Raw genomic sequence first — 19,127 nt, forward strand, 5'->3', positions numbered from 1 at the left:
TACAGTTTTGGCAATTATGTTCTACTATTTTCCCAACCAAGTGTTGGATGTGATTTCCTCTGCTGTCATCTTTTTGTGTTCCATATGGCATTGAGGGGTGTGCTTAAAAGAAGTCCTTATTTTCTAAAGAAAGATATATTCACTTAATATAGTAAGGGAAATTCCGGCAGAGTGTAAATATTTTAGGAGTAAAGAAGATTACTCACCAAATAGCAGAAGCAGTGAGATGTTGAGAAGCATACAAAAAAGAATGAAACCTTTGCTAGCTTTCAGAAGAAAACTTTAACAAGCTAGGCAAGCTAGAGTAAAACTCCCCCCCCCCCCCTCGTTCTCTCTCTCTCTCTCTCTCTCTCTCTCTCTCTCTCTCCCCCCCCCCCCCTCCCCCCTCACTTCTCCTCTCCCTCCCTCCTGGGATTGCTGTTCAGCAGATGGACTGGGGTAAGAAGTCATGTCAGGTACGGTGGATAGAGGGAGAAAGAGGCAGAAAGCAGGAGGGTGGGTTGGGAACAGGTTGCTCGTGGCTCAGAGGGGGTAACAGTCGTGCATGATACAGTAGGTTCGCAGGAGGGAGGGGCAACAGCTGCGCAGGCTAGACGTGCAACACATGGGCCTTGTAGCTGAGGTGACATGGTTACATGGATTGGGAGGGGGTGACAGGACAAAAGAAGGGAACTATTGGGTAGAGGGTGTGGGAACAGTGGGTTAGCGGAGATTGAGGCCAAGAGGATCACAGGAGTGATGGAAGTGTTGCTAGGATAACTATCATCTATGTAGTTCAGTAAAGCTGGTACTGAAGCGAAGGATCCAAATGGTATGGATGGAGAAGCAGCCATTGAACTTCAGCATGTGGTGCTTAACAGTTTGTTGTGCCACTGGATGGTCAACTCTCGTGGTCATGCCCACATAAAATGCTGTGCAGAAGTTGCAGCAGTGTTCATGTACGACTTGGCCACTTTTATAAGTGACCATGCCTGAGACGGGATAAGCCTGTGACAGGAGTGGAATAAGATGTGCTGGATGGGCAAATCGGACAGCTGTTGTGCCTAGGTCAGGGATATGATCCCTGTGTCACGCCTTAGTGAGTGGGTTTGGCATAGGGATGAACCAGGAAGTTTTGCAGGTTGGGTGGATGATGGGACAGCACTATAAGAGTGGTGGGAAGGTTCGTGGGTGGGATGTCCCTCCATTTTTGGCCATGTTAATAGATAATCAATGCCCTATGAAGGAAATGGTTCAGTTGCTCCAGTGCAGGGTGGTATTGCGCGATAAGAGGGGCGTGCACCCTTGTACTTGATTCTTGAAGTGGTGGAGAATAAGGTGTGTGTGAGGATATGGCATGGAAAATTGGAAAATCTGTTTGTGGGCTAGGTTTGGTTGGTAGAACCTGACTGTGAAGGCTTTCGAGAGACCTTCAGTATACTGAGCAAAAGAATTCTCAAGCCTCCAAATACACAATCCACAAGTGACCGGGCTATGTGGTAGCAATTTTTTGTTGTGAAAGAGGGTACAGCTGTCAAAATACAAGTGCTGCTGATGGTGAGTGGGTTTAATATGGACAGAGGTATGGAAGGAGCTGTGAGAAAGGTGGAGGTCAATGTCCAGGAAGGTGGCACATTGGGTTGAGGAGGACCAGGTGCAGAGAAGGTGTTTAGGCTGTGGAGAAACGAGTTTCAGAGTATGAAGGTATCATCAGTGAACCTGGACCAGACAAGGGTTTGGGAGGCTCGGAAGATTCCCTTTGCGTGGCGTATTAACAGGTTGGCATAGTAGGATGCCATGTGAGAGTGGCAATGGCTGTGCCGTGGTTTTTTTTTTATGTACCTTGCGCTCAAAGTAGAAGTAGTTATGTGTAAAGATATAATTGAGAAAAGTGTATAAGGAATGAGGGAGTGGGTTTGGAGTTGCAAGGATGTTGGAGGAGATAGTGTTCAATAGCAGCAAGACCGTGGGCATGAGGGATGTTGGTGTATAGCAAGGTGGCATCGACAGTGATGAGAAGGGACCCAGATGGTAATCGGGCGGGCATGGTCGTGAGCCGGGGATGGGAGTTGTTTCCATGTTTCATATGAGAGACTAGGATACGGACAATTGGTTGGAAATGTCTAATTTGTGAAAGAATTTCTTCCAAAAGCTTCCAAAGTTTTCATCCTTTTTGTGCTCCTGTCGATGGCTCAGTGCCTTATATATTCATTAAATGCAAATATATTTTAACCTTGTGTTGTAGAGTTTAGGATATGACATTCTGTTAATTTCTGTGTTGTTTAAGATTTGTTTGTGATATAGTTAATTGTTTGTAGGATCTCCAAGCCCAAGACCGAGCACATCGAATTGGGCAGCAGAATGAAGTACGTGTGCTGCGTCTAATGACAGTGAACTCTGTTGAAGAACGTATTTTGGCAGCGGCTCGTTACAAACTGAATATGGATGAGAAAGTGATACAGGCTGGCATGTTTGATCAAAAATCAACTGGTTCTGAGAGACAGCAGTTTCTACAGAGTATTCTTCACCAGGATGAAGCTGAGGAAGAGGTATGGTGAGAAGTTCAATAGTTTTTACATTGCATGTATTAGAGAACACCTTGCAATAAAATAGACTGAAAGAGTATAAAGGTTTATTAGTGAAGACATTTATGGAACTCTACAGTTGAATGTCAGCAGTAAGTTTTCATCAAATGATTAGGTGCTTTGTATTGTGTAACTGCAGAGTATGGTCCATTGTATGGAATTAGAATCATGGCTTGACTACCTCGGTTTGCCCCTATGGCATTTGCCACACCAAGTATATTAGGTGTGCTCAGACACACAATTCTCTGCATGGGTTGACTTGCACTTCCCCAGTGCCCCATTAAGGTGGCCACAATCGTAGCTCATCCTTGACAAGCACTCATGCACAAGCGTACTCGCCAAAGCATGCTTGTGCGTATGTAGTACAAATTTACACAAGCATCAAGACTTTACAAGCAGCTTGAAGCTTGATCGAATTTCAAATATGCATGCTTGTGCAAGCTTTCAAGTGTGAGCATGATTGAGCGTGTTTACTCTTACATTACATTCTGTGCGAAGGTTGTATTGTAATGTAGGACAAAGTCATAGAATGCAGTATTACATGGAAAAAAGTGAGAATAAAAATAGTAAGATTGTGAGACAGGTTCCGTAGTGCGTCTACTGTGAATAGTTAATATGGGAATAATATTTTTGTTCATTTAAGGGTAGATACTAGTGAAATTTCAACCAACTCATTAAAAAAAAAGAAAGAAAGAAAAGCCGGGGGCTGAAAATTGTTTCATAACATATCTTGGCATGCTGAATTCGGTAGGGGTAAACTCAATTTCTGAACAAATTTTTTCCATCACTTTTGAATTTTAGATTGTTGCAAAAATCAATATTTTTTTCAAACCCATAAGTGGGGTTTTTGTTTATCGTGGAATGTATTCACAAAAATGTATGGAGCCCCAAATTTTTTACATTGACAGAGTACACTTTAATTTCAGCCATTATAATTTTTTTCCCAACTCTATATACATGTGAAAAGTGTAGATAAATTATAAAAATATTGTTTTTATAATATGCAACAAGAACTGAGAGTAAAATAGATGTATTATATCACATGTGCACCGTACCTATGAATAATACACAATTACATCAAAACAACGTGGCACCATAGCTTACACCATCATGTTGAAGTATAGCTTCTACTCTTTGATGTTTGACAAAATCAATTTTTTTGCGAATTTATTTGTATTTTTCTGAATTTTTCACTTCATCTTGCTGCAGTTCTTTTTTACTGATGCTTGTGCTGTTTGATAAGCATATTTGAGTCCTAGTTTTGTCATTATTTCTGAAATAACTCTGTGAGAACCAACATTGTATTTAGAAACAGTGATAGAAGCCACTACTTTTGGTCTCTTTGCTGAAACATGTGTGTCTTTGGGCCGAGTATTCCATATAATGCTGTGTAAACTCTCATTAGCATTTTGTGTTAGACATTGAACACACCATGTTAGTAGTGCTTCATCAGTCAAATGAGTATAAAGAGGCAGTATTTTATCCAAACAAAAGTTCATTTATTGCTGGTTTAATATTAGAAGCTTTGAGATCCAGGCTCAGTATCTTTTGCCAATGCTGACTGATAAAAAACAACGACCCTGAAAAAAGTATAAGTTGTAAATGTGTCCTATATAAATTTTGCTGTATAAATATTGAAAATAAAATTGAGGTATATGTGAAGTAGATATGTATACACATCTGTGTATGTACAAGAGATTTTGTGTAGACATACAATAACTTTTTGGAACATGAGTCAAACATTCTTCCTTTTGTATCTTGTGATTATCTCCATAAATATTCAATGAGGTGGTTTGATTGAAAGCTTTAAGATCTCCACATGAAAGCTGTTTGGTATACAGAAGAGCCCCAGTAATTCGAGCTAATTGGGGCTGAATGTACCTTGGTGAATTACAAAAAAACTTGGACAGTACAGAAATATCAGTAAATCAATGGGTGAATCATGAATAAATGTTTTATGAGCACAATAATAATTAAAAATTAAATAAAAACAATATAGTAGATACCTGTGTTGTAGGTGCATATATGACCACACATTTCCAAGTTGTAGAAATAGAAGTTACATTTTAAAGAAATTGTCCCTAGACCCCTAGACCTTTGTTTTAAAATAGAAACCCCCCCCCCCCCCCCCTCTCTCTCTCTCTCTCTCTCTCTCTCTCTCTCTCTCTCTCTCTCTCTCTTTTTTTTTTTTTTTTTTTTTTTTTTTTTTTTTTTTTTTTTTTTTTTTTTTTTAGCAGAAGTGACATGCCATCTTCTATGGAACATAGTGTCTGTTGGAATAGCTACCGCTTGCTGCCTGCTCAGTATAACGCAATGCAATGTCTAGTGCTGTAGTGCTGCCAAACCCTTGGTGTGGGTGGTCACTGGTACAATTTCTTCAGGCAGTTCCTTTTGTCGTCACTGTCTTCAGTGGGTGCACTAACCATTCAACAATTCCAATATTGGTCACTTCAAACTGTTATTACCATTCATCCATTCTGAAACCTCACTCTCATTCACATTTTCACATCCAGCAAGCTTTTTCGTCAGTTCTGCCAATGTTAAATCATCTTTGTCTGTTCTGTAGGTATCTGTTTCATTCTATAAAATCCGGTTCCAAGACATTTTTAGTGTCTCCGCATTTATTATTTCAGATCATGAATCAGCTATCCAGTAAACTACGTCTTTTGTTGTAGCTTTTTTTTCTTTTTTTTGTAAATTGTTTGATGGCTCTTTCACCCCTTCTGTTGTTTGAAGAAGCATCTGAAGCAAACAACAATGGACCCCCCGCCCCCCCCCCCCCCCCCCCAAGCATTGTAAAACAGGACCATAAGGTGTATTAAACTCATCATGTTTAGAGGTAAGAACAATGGGCTAATATCGTCACATTACAGTTCTTCCTTATCAGGGTGTGAACCAGCACTGTCAAGCATTAAGATTGCTTTGGAAGGTAAGCACTTTTTCTTATCTTTTGGTCTTTGGATTCAGTCTCAGAAACTGACATACAGCCAGGAGAGCAGTGTGCTGACCAAATGCCCCTCCATATCCGCATCCAGTGATGCCTATGAGCTGAGGATGGCACGGTGGCCAGTCAGTACTGTTGGGTCCTCATGTCCTGTTTGGTAGGAGTTTCATTTTCGTTGGTCTCTGGAACAAAATCTTGGAAAAATCACTTCTTAAAATTATTTTTGTCCATACAAGCAGATTTTTGGTATACATATGTAGCAGACAGTGCAGACGCAGTGATATTTTTTAAAGCTCTTGGCTTAGCAGACTTCTCTGTTACCAGCAGCTTCAGTTTATGGCCTCCACTTGCATTCGATGCAGCAAGAACTGTTAGCCTCTCTACGTTTTTCGAAGCCTGGGACAGCCTTTTCTTTATTTGAGGCTAGAGTTTAAGATGGAAGCATTTTATAATTTAGTCCTGTTTCATCACAGTTATACAGTTGATCAAGAGTAAGATTTTCTTCTTGTATAATTTTTCTTAATTTCTCACAAAATTATGTAACAGTTTGAGAATCCACAGAAAGTTATTCACCGCCTATATCAAGCTGCCTTATGCCGTATCGCTTCTTCCACCTATGCAACCATCCTGAACTTGCAGTAAAATGATCCTCACTTTCATTTAACTCATTTCTAAAAAATATATAGCTTTATCTTGCAGAATATGGCATGGATTTTCTTTTTGTATTTGTGGAGTAAACAAAACAAACAAAGCTTTAATCATTTTTTCATGCTCGGATTTCTTCATTGATTTCCATTCAAATGACAAAATAGAACACTTGTTTGTTAAAAACTTATCAATTTTGTCTCTGTTTCTATGCTAATTTCCAACTGTCACTCCACCGATTCCATAAGCAGCAGCAAGTTTTTTTTATTGTTTCTCCTTTCTCTAGTCTTTTCAAAGCCTCCAATTTCACATTCATTGACACAAATTTTCTCTTACTCCTACCATTCATTGTAATGTATGAATTAAAACATTTAGAAACACACAGCTGCATATGTACAGTACACTGCACATACATACAACACTTTAAAAAATCATTTCAGGCAAATGCCGGGATGGTACCTTTGAAAGGGCACGGCCGATTTCCTTCCCCATCCTTCCCTAACCCGAGCTTGCGCTCCGTCTCTAATGACCTCGTTGTCGACAGGACGTTAAACACCACTAACCTAAGACCTAACCATACATACAACACTTTAAAATTAACATTACACAGTTGGGCTTACTACAATACAGATGTTACTACACAATCAAGTACAGTACATACAACAATTGTCAGCCAGTGTTGTAAAATGTGTACTGTATTATTACTTAGGTGTACTGTATTTTAATGACAACAATAGGTGTAACAATAAAGATGACGTGCACTGTACAACTGATGGTCAGGTGGTCCCAGTTAGGGAAGGGTTGACAAAGAAAAAGCAAATGCACTCCTTGAAGATGACTGGTTGTTGTGTGCTGTCCTTAGGTTAGTGAGGTTTAAGTAGTTCTAAGTTCTAGGGGACTGATGACCATAGATGTTAAGTCCCATACAGAGCCGCCCCCCCCCCCCCCCCTCACTCCTTGAAACTTGATACCTGTCCATCTGTAATAGAAATGCACTAGCAGTTTGAGGCCAAGGTTATTTCTGTGCATTACGAATGAAAACCCTAAGTGGGACAGTTTTACTGGTACTGTACATGGAAAATTGAAAGAAAGTTTAAAATGTGCCACATTTGAAAGTGCATAAAACATACATGTACACAACGTATGAAAACAGGTTTTTACTCTAGTTTTATGTAAAATTTTAATTTTCTTAAGAGCAGCTGGAATTACACGGAACCTCTAAATACCAGGGCTCGAATTATCAGGGCTCTACTGTATCGAAATCCATTGCTTTTGGATCATTACCATATTTTTTCAGCGTTCGTAGATTCAGTAGGATCCCGAACTATTCATGGAACTTTGAGTAGTGTGCCCTTCCAACCAAAAACGAAATTCTGATGAATATCATCTAATTGAGTCACATAGCCATGCCAATTTGACAAACTTTGTTACACTGTCAAAATCAACAATGTATCCTGTGATAAAATCAATAATGCTACCAAACCAACTGTGATTGGCCATGAACCATCGAACTCATGCCTAAATCTATATTGTCATCTGAACTTTGCAGTAATGTATCATTGTTGCCAATATTATCATTACTATACTCACAGTCATAACGTACTTGCAAATGTCCTCACAATCATTATCAGTAGGCTCATTATCAGATTCCAATTTCATTTTCCTCAGTATCATTATGAACAAGCTCATTCTTAAAATCCAGTTCTGAATCTTCATCAGACTCACTTTCAATAATGTTGCAATCACCATCCAATTCTGACCTTTTGTATATATTTTTTACTATTACCCGACATTCATCAAAAATGTCATTTGAAGATTCAAACAGCAGTTTCTATCCATCACACATGTTCTTGAAAAGTATCACAGGAGAAAGATTGCATATTCATAATCATCAAAGACTGTTGAATGCTCAAATATCCTCTTCCTGCATATGTAAATGCCAAACACAGATGTGTATTTACATCAAAAGGGGCTCTACTTGCATTTTGTTTGAAACATTGTCTTGATTTATAATTTAGCGTGACTCTACATGAAAACTTCCAACACGTTGGATCAAAGTCAAAATTCAAGGAACTTTGGTCGTACTCAGTGCACTTCATTTCTAACAGTAATGATGATAACAGGGGAAAATAAGTAGAATAGACTCTGATTCATCTGTCTTTACTTCAGTGTTTTTTCATTGCTAGTACTAGCAACATAATTTTTTCCATCCTATTCCTTGCAATACTGTCAAATTTCATTTATGTATGCATGTTTTTCTCATGCAATTTATTTTCATTGACATTTTCACTGCTGTCACTGACACTTTCATTTTCTTCGCTTTTCATGTTTTTTATCTCTCTGTCACTGTCTCACTACAATTTAATAACTGTCTCTTATGCCGAGGCATGTTTGATATTGTCATGTTGAAGAAGGTGTAATTAGATGAATGACTAACTCATACTTCACTTAACTAATGTGAAGATCCAGACGAGGTCACCAGGCTGGGAGATAACAGGGTGGTGGCTCACGTCATACCTTCGGTGATCGTTTTCTTGAGCCTGCAGCGTGTGGAGTTGAGCTAACTGCTAAGCTTCCTCAGCTCTTGTTAACACCTGGCTGATGTAGTCGTCGTCCATGTCATCAAGATGTAACGTAAACACAGTGTCCATCGTCATAGTCGCCTCACACCCCTGCACCAGGAAAAATGGAGTAAATCCTGTGGTGTCTTGTTTGCCAGTGTTGTAAGCAAACGTCACAAAAGGCAGCACCTCATCCAAGTTGCTCTGCTCAACATTGACTAACATTAATGGCATGTCGGCCAGTCGCCATGTGATGAGTAATTTTGCACCGACTGTTTATCTCTGTCACAAGATTCGATTGAAAAACTTTCCCTCGATCTGTAATTAACGATCTTGGGGCACCGTGTTTTAATACAATGTCTTCCACGATGAATTTGGCTACCACAGATGCTACAGTTGCTTTCACAGCTTTTGTGATGGCATAGCGTGTCAGATAATCAGTGCAAACAATAATCCATCTATTGCCACTTGCAGATGTTGGAAATCGTCCGAGGAGGTCAAACCCAACACGGTGGAAAGGCGTTTTGGTTGGTGGAATTGGTATAAGTTGGCCAGGTGGTTTCTGAGGAAGTGCCTTTCTCTTCTGGTACTCTCAGCAGTGCAACACATAGTGATAGACACTCCTAAATAAATCTGGCCAGAAAAATCTCTTGTGGACTCTATCGTATGTCTTAATAAATCCTAAATGTCCGGCCTCAGGTGTGTCATGGAATTTCTGTAGAAAATCTAAACGGATGTGTTTAGAAATCACTGGTAACCACCTCTTTCCAAAGAGATCAAAGTTTTTCTTGCAAAGTAATCCATTAACTACCTTAAATTGTCCTTTCACATCCTCTGACCAATTTAAGGCAATCATAATTTGAGATATCTTGGCGTCCTTCTTCAGCAGAGAGATCCTTCCGCCACACACCGTCAGGTGGCTTGTGGAGTATGGATGTAGATGTAGATGTAGAGATCCTGGAGTGCAGCGAGACAGTCACTATCTTCATCAGTCTTGATGGTCTTGCACGGGGTTTCTTGAGAGACAGTCTGGATCTTGGTGTTTTCTTCCACTTTTGTACACTATGGTAATGTCGTACTCTTGAAAACATGGTGCTCACTTGGCGAGTTGTCCTGTTGGATCCTTAAGACCTGTCAACCAACAAAGTGAATGATGGTCTGTAACAACTGTGAATGGCCTTCCATAGAGAAACTTGCACATGTCCCAGATCACAGCATGACATTCTGTTTCTGTAGTTGAGTACTTTCTCTCAGCTTTTGTAAGTGTCCTAGAAGCAGAGGCTATAACCTTCTCTTTTCCATCCAAAATTTGCACCAGAACAGCACCGATCCCATACCAACTGGCATCTGTGTGTAGTTGTGTAGGTGCTCTCTCATCATACAGACCAAGTACAGGGTAAGTCGTCAGAGCTTTTCGCAGCACATGGAAAGAATCTTCTTGAGCACCACTTCAGATAAATTTAGCATTGGCTTTTAACAACTCTTGAAGTGGTTTGGCTTTCATAGAAAAGTCTTTGTTAAAAGGACAGTAATAAGAACATAATCCGAGGAAGCTTCTCGCATCTCTAATACTTTTAGGAATAGGAAATCCCGTTATAGATCTCACCTTTTCTGGGTCTGGCCGCACACCTTTGTTTGACACAAGGTGTCCAAGTATTTTTATTTCTTTTGCTCCATAGAGACTCTTTCTTGGATTAAGTTTCAGTCCGCCTTGTTGGAGACTCTTAAAAACGGCCCTCAGTCTTTTTATATGTTCATCAAATGTCTCGGAGAACACTATAATGTCATCTAAATAACAAAGATACATCATCCACTTCAGGTACCTTGGAAGATTATCCATCATCTGTTCAAAAGTTGCTTGTGCGTTACACAAACCAAATGGCATTACCTTAAAACTCTTACAGGCCCTCAGGGGTGATGAATGCAGTTTTATCACGATCAGCCTCATCTACTTCGATTTGCCAGTATCCCAAGTACACGTCCATGGTTGAGAAAAACATAGCTCCCTTCAGACAATCTAGTGTATCGTCAATTTGTGGAAGGGGGTAAACCTCCTTTTTAGTTATCTTATTAAGCTTTCTGCAATCAACACAAAAGTACCAGCTGCCATCCTTCTTCCTGACGAGGACCACTGGTGACAACCATGGGCTCTGTAAAGGCTGAATGATGTCATTCTTCATCATTTTCTCTACCTCGTCGCAAAATATTTGATGTTCCGTTGCTGACACATGGTATGTTCTCTGGCTTATTGGTTAAATGTCTCCAGTGCTAATCCGGTGCTTTACCGTTGATTTGTCTAATTTACTCTTCACTTGTGGATTGAAGCATTCAGAGAACTCTTGAAGAATGACAAGTAGCTTCTTCTGTTGTTCCTTAGTGAGATTTGCTGATAGTTGAGCTAGAAGATCTTGTCTTGTAGTGGTAGCGCTAATTTCGCCCACAGACTCAGCATGGGAGGTTTCTATGACGCTCAGCTGTTTGCTACGCACATGCATCTGTCCACAATTTCACCAAATACATTCTTAAATGAGACAACAGAGGCTGGGATAGCCAAGTTATTCTTCAGTGGTATGCTTCTCTTACATTCCACTTCAAGATCCATGGGTTGATGCACGGCGTGACACATGACAGTTGCCTTTCTAGTGCTGACTGCATTAATGATCACTTCATCCGGCACACACAGTCTCCACACACTCGGATGCGCATCTTCTTGTCCACAGTATCTCATCTCATCTAGCATAATCTTCGAGCGACCACAATCTATAAATGACTGAGAAACTTTCAGAAAGTCCCATCTGAGAATGACGTCATGACTACACTCTTGTAAGACGATGAATTCGAAGGGCTGTGTATGGCCACTTATACCCACACGAATGACACATCTTCTGGTAGGTTTTGCATATTTCCCATTAGCCACCTTCAGCAGAGATGTTTTGTTGTCGAATACGATTTTCTGCAACTGGCGGTGGTACTTCTCCGAAATGACTGAATATCGTGCTCCAGAGTCCACAAGAGCTTGGGTTGGTCAGCCATCCATGAGGATATCAACATAATTTCCTATCATTTTTGAAGTGATCGACAGCGTAGTATTTTTCTCTTCGGCGGCGCACCTCTAAGGAAGGTTGCACCCTTTAGTTTTCCAGGTTGCGGTGGCTAGGTGATTGGCTGGAGCTGCTAAATGGCGATGGAGACATTGATTGGTGTGTTGGGGAGTGTCCTCTCCAGTGGCTAGCTTGCGGCTATGGTCACCTACATCGTCCTGCACCCACATCTTCGTCGTCCCAGAGTTGGTGTCAGCTAAGATCGGTCTGCTGTCTTCTGGCATTGGCATCATCAAATATCTGCCACCTTTTGCGACACTAGCGCGCCACATGTCCCAGTCGTCCACAGTGGAAATATACTGGTTGGTTATCCTGGGTCCTCCAGACATCAGTCTTCCTTGGTGCCCAAACAGGTTCCTCATGCGGCATTGTAGGAACGTAATTCCACCTGGGTCTTCAGTTTTTCACCATTTTAAAGGGAAATGAAGGTTGAGAGATTGGGTTCAGTGTCTGTTCCAATTCCTCCCTTGTGACCTTTTGAAGCATCTCGGTTTTTTGCTCGCTGTGCAATCCAAGTGCCTTCTGAACTTCTGCTCTCACCATCTGATGAAGAACACTTGTGAAATCAGTTGCTTCCTCCATCACAGACATCGATATGACATTTGGAAGCCGTTCAAACTTCTTGCGTGTAATTCTTTTTTGATGCATTGTCTCGATATACTGGCACCATTTTATGAAGTCGTCTGCTGTCGAAACCTCCTTCAGGAGTAGGGTGTGATATATGTCCTCAGCAATACCCTTCATGAGCTGTGCAACCTTTTCTTCCTCCTTCATTCTAGGATCCACTATTTTACACAGTTCCAAGACGTCTTCAATGTAGTATGCTGTAGTTTCTCCTGGATGCTGTGCCCTGCACTTTAATTTATCTTCAGCCTTGCATTTCTGTCATCGTGTGTCACCGAAATACTTGCACCTGGAATACTTCCCAGCTTGTGAACTACTCGTCGTTGTCCTCATACCATTGCTTGGCAGTGCCCTCCAAGTAGAAAAATACGTTAGCCAAACACTAGTCTTGCGCATAATAGTTCGCAACTGGGAACGATCAGTTTAGTTCGCGGTTCCGTCGCGAACTAGGTCACTCTTTTAGTTCGTTAGCTCCCATCTCGATTTCCAGAAAGACAGCTTGCTCGCTTTGCTACCGCTACTGCACACACTCTTTTATTCGTTATGCAAGTCTTTGAAACAATGACCAGTGTTGCCAATGCCTGTATTATTACAGTTTTACATCGAGTAATTAGACTTCGAAATAGCAAATAAACCAGTTATTTACACAAATGGGTAAAATGAAGTAGTCAACTACTTTACTTTACATACAGTGCACTAGTAGTATTTTAATTTTAAAATATATGTATTTGTTTATTTATTTATTAGTTCATTGTATGAATATTACTTACAGAATATGTTAAATGCGTTTTTTTGTTAATAATAATACACTTTCATAAATAATAGATTTTTTTAAAGTTTTGGAAATAACCAACAAAAAATATTTCTGCTTTAGGTACAGGTTAAGTATTATATGGCACAAACAATAATACCTTTATCATTAACAGAAGAAACACTAACACTTATAATTTGTTACCAAACAATTAGACGTAGAAAAAATAACTATGACCTCTGAGTGAGATCGTATTCTAAAGCATTCTTTATGTGCTTTGCATTATCATTCTTTAAATAATCAGTTTTCTAATTTTCAAGTGAAATATTACAAAAATTTACATATTATTATGTAAAAACATTAATTTGGAAACTTTGTTCATTGATAACAGTGTTCTTCGTTCATTAAGGATTTGTCCCGTCGCCGAAAAAACACGTTCGCAGGGCACTGATGTTGCTACTATGCAAAATCTCTTTAACACACATGCATAGACATGAGGATATAACTGACGACGCTCGTGCCACCACTCAAGTGGATCTTTTTTTCGATCTAAATACTCTTCATTGAGGTATTTATCGAGTTCGCGAATACCAGCAGCAAGTTGGTTATCTGGTCTAGTGATTTTTCTTATTTCTTGGTCATACTTGTCCCATATAGAGTCTTTTTTATTTTCATTACTGCTGCTACTAGAACAAGACGCCAAAGGGTCGCTAGCAGTAGGATCAGCCACTAAAATATCTCGATTCTCCCTCTGCCAACTTTATTTTTGAGGCATTGTATTGCAACTTCACAAGGTTTTTGATTTGTAAATCCTCTCTGTCTAAATCAGGGATCCAGAATAGTACATTCAGCATATAGAATGTTGCACGTGATTTTTTAAAAGCCTACTGCGGGCTCTCGCTCCGTCTCGCTATTGTCCGTCGGTCTTCGGAAAAGAGCGAACGAACTAAGTAGCGAGGTTATCCTTGAAATAGTTCACGTAGTTCGGCTGTGGGAGTGCTCTTCCGAACTAGTTCGTTCGCGAACTACACAAGACTATCAAACACCCAGTGTCATCCCATTTGTTAAATTTGGCTATATGCTCATATACCTTCAGCCACTTGTTTGGATCTTGGCCATCGTGACCAGAGAACCTGGAAGGATGTCTCATGTGGTGGCACACAGTTGCTGTCATCGTAACGTCCTCTTCTTCTTCTGTCTCTGGTAGCTTGCGAACTGTTGAATATAGCTCAAACTCGGGTTTCTTGCAACGCAAACGGCACTTCTGTCGTGGCCTGATGGGAGCCACTGTGTCGTCGATAACGTGTGCTATCACAAGTTCCAATACCCAGCGCCTCCACCAGAATAATGTCACGTAGTTGTTGTTGTTGTGGTCTTCAGTTCTGAGACTGGTTTGATGCAGCTTTCCATGCTACTCTATCCTGTGCAATCTTCTTCATCTCCCAGTACCTACTGCAACCTACATCCTTCTGAATCTGCTTAGTGTATTCATCTCTTGGTCTCCCCCTATGATTTTTACCCTCCACGCTGCCCTCCAATACTAAATTGGTGATCCCTTGATGCCTCAGAACATGTCCTACCAACCGATCCCTTCTTCTGGTCAAGTTGTGCCACAAACTTCTCTTCTCCCCAACCCTATTCAATACTTCCTCATTAGTTATGTGATCTACCCATCTAATCTTCAGCATTCTTCTGTAGCACCACATTTCAAAAGCTTCTATTCTCTTCTTGTCCAAACTATTTACCGTCCATGTTTCACTTCCATACATGGCTACACTCCATACGAATACTTTCAGAAATAACTTCCTGACACTTAAATCTATACTCGATGTTAACAAATTTCTCTTCTTCAGAAACGCTTTCCTTGCCATTGCCAGTCTACATTTTATATCCTCTCTACTTCGTCCATCATCAGTTATTTTGCTCCCCAAATAGCAAAACTCCTTTACTACTTTAATTGTCTCATTTCCTAATCTAATACCCTCAGCATCACCCGACTTAACTCGACTACATTCCATTATCCTCGTTTTGCTTTTGTTGATGTTCATCTTATATCCTCCCTTCAAGACACCATCAGTTCCGTTCAACTGCTCTTCCAAGTCCTTTGCTGTCTCTGACAGAATTACAATGTCATCGGCGAACCTCAAAGTTTTTATTTCTTCTCCATGGATTTTAATACCTACTCCAAATTTTTCTTTTGTTTCCTTTACTGCTTGCTCAATATAGAGATTGAATAACATCGGGGAGAGGCTACAACCCTGTCTTACTCCCTTCCCAACCACTGCTTCCCTTTCATGTCCCTCAACTCTTATAACTGCCATCTGGTTTCTGTACAAGTTGTAAATAGCTTTTCGCTCCCTGTATTTTACCCCTGCCACCTTTAGAATTTGAAAGAGAGTATTCCAGTCAACATTGTCAAAAGCCTTCTCTAAGTCTACAAATGCTAGAAACGTAGGTTTGCCTTTCCTTAATCTTTCTTCTAAGATAAGTCGTAAGGTCAGTATTGCCTCACGTGTTCCAGTATTTCTACAGAATCCAAACTGATCTTCCCCGAGGTCGGCTTCTAGTAGTTTTTCCATTCGTCTGTAAAGAATTCGTGTTAGTACTTTGCAGCTGTGGCTTATTAAACTGATTGTTCGGTAATTTTCACATCTGTCAACACCTGCTTTCTTTGGGATTGGAATTATTATATTCTTCTTGAAGTCTGAGGGTATTTCGCCTGTTTCATACATCTTGCTCACCAGATGGTAGAGTTTTGTCAGGACTGGCTCTCCCAAGGCCGTCAGTAGTTCCAATGGAATGTTGTCTACTCCGGGGGCCTTGTTTCGACTCGGGTCCTTCAGTGCTCTGTCAAACTCTTCACGCAGTATCGTATCTCCCATTTCATCTTCATCTACATCCTCTTCCATTTCCATAATATTGTCCTCAAGTGCATCGCCCTTGTATAGACCCTCTATATACTCCTTCCACCTTTCTGCTTTCCCTTCTTTGCTTAGAACTGGGTTTCCATCTGAGCTCTTGATGTTCATACATGTGGTTCTCTTATCTCCAAAGGTCTCTTTAATTTTCCTGTAGGCAGTATCTATCTTACCCCTAGTGAGATAAGCCTCTACATCCTTACATTTGTCCTCTAGCTATCCCTGCTTAGCCATTTTGCACTTCCTGTCGATCTCATTTTTGAGACGTTTGTATTCCTTTTTGCCTGCTTCATTTACTGCATTTTTATATTTTCTCCTTTCATCAATTAAATTCAATATTTCTTCTGTTACCCAAGGATTTCTACTAACCCTCTTCTTTTTACCTACTTGATCGTCTGCTGCCTTCACTACTTCATCCCTCAGAGCTACCCATTCTTCTTCTACTGTATTTCTTTCCCCCATTCCTTTCAATTGTTCCCTTATGCTCTCCCTGAAACTCTGTACAACCTCTGGTTCTTTCAGTTTATCCAGGTCCCATCTCCTTAAATTCCCACCTTTTTGCAGTTTCTTCAGTTTTAATCTACAGGTCATAACCAATAGATTGTGGTCAGAGTCCACATCTGCCCCTGGAAATGTCTTACAATTTGAAACCTGGTTCCTAAATCTCTGTCTTACCATTATATAATCTATCTGATACCTTTTAGTATCTCCAGGGTTCTTCCATGTATACAACCTTTTATCATGATTCTTAAACCAAGTGTTAGCTATGATTAAGTTGTGCTCTGTGCAAAATTCTATCAGGCGGCTTCCTCTTTCATTTCTTAGCCCCAATCCATATTCACCTACTACGTTTCCTTCTCTCCCTTTTCCTACACTCGAATTCCAGTCACCCATGACTATTAAATTTTCGTCTCCCTTCACTATCTGAATAATTTCTTTTATTTCATCATACATTTCTTCAATTTCTTCGTCATCTGCAGAGCTAGTTGGCATATAAACTTGTACTACTGTAGTAGGTGTGGGCTTCGTATCTATCTTGGCCACAATAATGCGTTCACTATGCTGTTTGTAGTAGCTTACCCGCATTCCTATTTTCCTATTCATTATTAAACCTACTCCTGCATTACCCCTATTTGATTTTGTGTTTATAACCCTGTAGTCACCTGACCAGAAGTCTTGTTCCTCCTGCCACCGAACTTCACTAATTCCCACTATATCTAACTTTAACCTATCCATTTCCCTTTTTAAATTTTCTAACCTACCTGCCCGATTAAGGGATCTGACATTCCACGCTCCGATCCATAGAACGCCAGTTTTCTTTCTCCTGATAACGACATCCTCTTGAGTAGTCCCCGCCCGGAGATCCGAATGGGGGACTATTTTACCTCCGGAATATTTTACCCAAGAGGACGCCATCATCATTTAATCATACAGTAAAGCTGCATGCCCTCGGGAAAAATTACGGCCGTAGTTTCCCCTTGCTTTCAGCCGTTCGCAGTACCAGCACAGCAAGGCCGTTTTGGTTATTGTTACAAGGCCAGATCAGTCAATCATCCAGACTGTTGCCCTTGCAACTACTGAAAAGGCTGCTGCCCCTCTTCAGGAACCACACGTTTGTCTGGCCTCTCAACAGATACCCCTCCGTTATGGTTGTACCTACGGTACGGCTATCTGTATCGCTGAGGCATGCAAGCCTCCCCACCAACGGCAAGGTCCATGGTTCAGGGGGGGGGTGGGGGTGGAAGAAGGTGTAATTAAATGAATGACAAACACGAAAGTCACTTAACAAAGGTTTATTCAGCACTTGCACATACAAGAGTGCGGAGCGAACTGCCTCCGACCAGAACCCATACAGTATATATACGGCTACAGAACATTCCAGTACAATGATTCTTGACATTTGTGGATTCTTCTAGGATGTACTCAAACCGAATACAGAAATTAAAATTGTACAGCCCGGGTGAGTTTTGAACTCTTGACTCTCCATGCAACAGTTTAGCATCATAACCACTACACGACGGTGCTACTCAGCTTCTCCTGCGACAGTATTACTAGTTACTGGCATTTCATCATATCAAAAAATGTGTAAATAGGGTGATGAGGTAGCGCACACAAACATTCATCCTCCAATCCGGAAAGCACATTCCCAGCTCTGCTGTATCCTCAATTGTGGGTCATCGTTTATGGGTATAGTTGACCATACAGAATGAAGGTGGGTCTTGGCCACATGTCGTCCTCTCATAAATTGCTGGGCTTCCATGTGACATTGCAGTTGATAGGCTGTAAGGGCATTGACCACTAGAGAATTTGTATGTATTATTTATTTTCCAGTTCACAATTGAGTCTGCCAAAAATATAAATCTGTCTGTCTGAAGGGGAGGGGGGGGGGGGGGAGGTTGGTTTCAGATGTGCCTACAAATTAGGCACACATACATTTGTACATACAGATTATGTACATATTCACATAAAATTAATGTTTCAATTAAATTTCTGCACTGGCCCTATCTATCTAGTGGTAGAAAGCTAACTATACTTCAGCTTTTTTGAAAAAACCAAAATGGCCACAATAAAAAATACTGCTACTCTGTCACAACCAACAACTCCAATTATGAATCTGAAAAAAAAAAAATGGTTTTAGTTTCAAAACTTAAGAATCTGAAAGTATGAAAAAAATGCTCTAACAAATTAGACTTACCTGCTGAATTCAGCATGCCAAGATATGTTATGAAACAAGTTTTCAGCCTCCTGCTATAGTTTTATGACTGGGTTGAAATTTCACTGGTACCTTCCCTTAACTATTCCTTACTCCAAAAATCATGTTTCCTCTCTTTTTTCTGTAACATAAGCAGAATGGCTGCCAAGCCAGCACATCATTGTCTGGACTTGAAATTTTCTGGTAAACAAACTCATGCTTGTACAAGCACACTTGAGCTGTGTGTAGGCAAAAGGAATTTGTTCTGATTCTTAGTGGTTTGCATGTGGAGTAGTATTTACATCCAACTGAAGACTCCAGACGGCT

At 40.5% G+C, this 19,127-nt stretch overlaps 1 protein-coding gene across 4 annotated transcripts in view; it reads left to right on the forward strand.

Moving 5' to 3' along the window:
• LOC124721359 (ATP-dependent helicase brm) overlaps positions 1–19,127 on the forward strand; it is a 439,280-nt gene that overhangs the window by 288,433 nt on the left and 131,720 nt on the right. For all 4 annotated transcript variants that reach the window (XM_047246290.1, XM_047246292.1, XM_047246291.1 and 1 more), the window contains one exon: positions 2,298–2,528. In XM_047246290.1, coding sequence (XP_047102246.1) covers positions 2,298–2,528 — 231 coding nt within the window. The remainder of the gene's footprint in view (positions 1–2,297; positions 2,529–19,127) is intronic.

Source organism: Schistocerca piceifrons, chromosome X (assembly GCF_021461385.2).
Source record: "Schistocerca piceifrons isolate TAMUIC-IGC-003096 chromosome X, iqSchPice1.1, whole genome shotgun sequence".
In the NCBI taxonomy this organism is placed as follows: Eukaryota; Metazoa; Arthropoda; class Insecta; order Orthoptera; family Acrididae; genus Schistocerca; species Schistocerca piceifrons.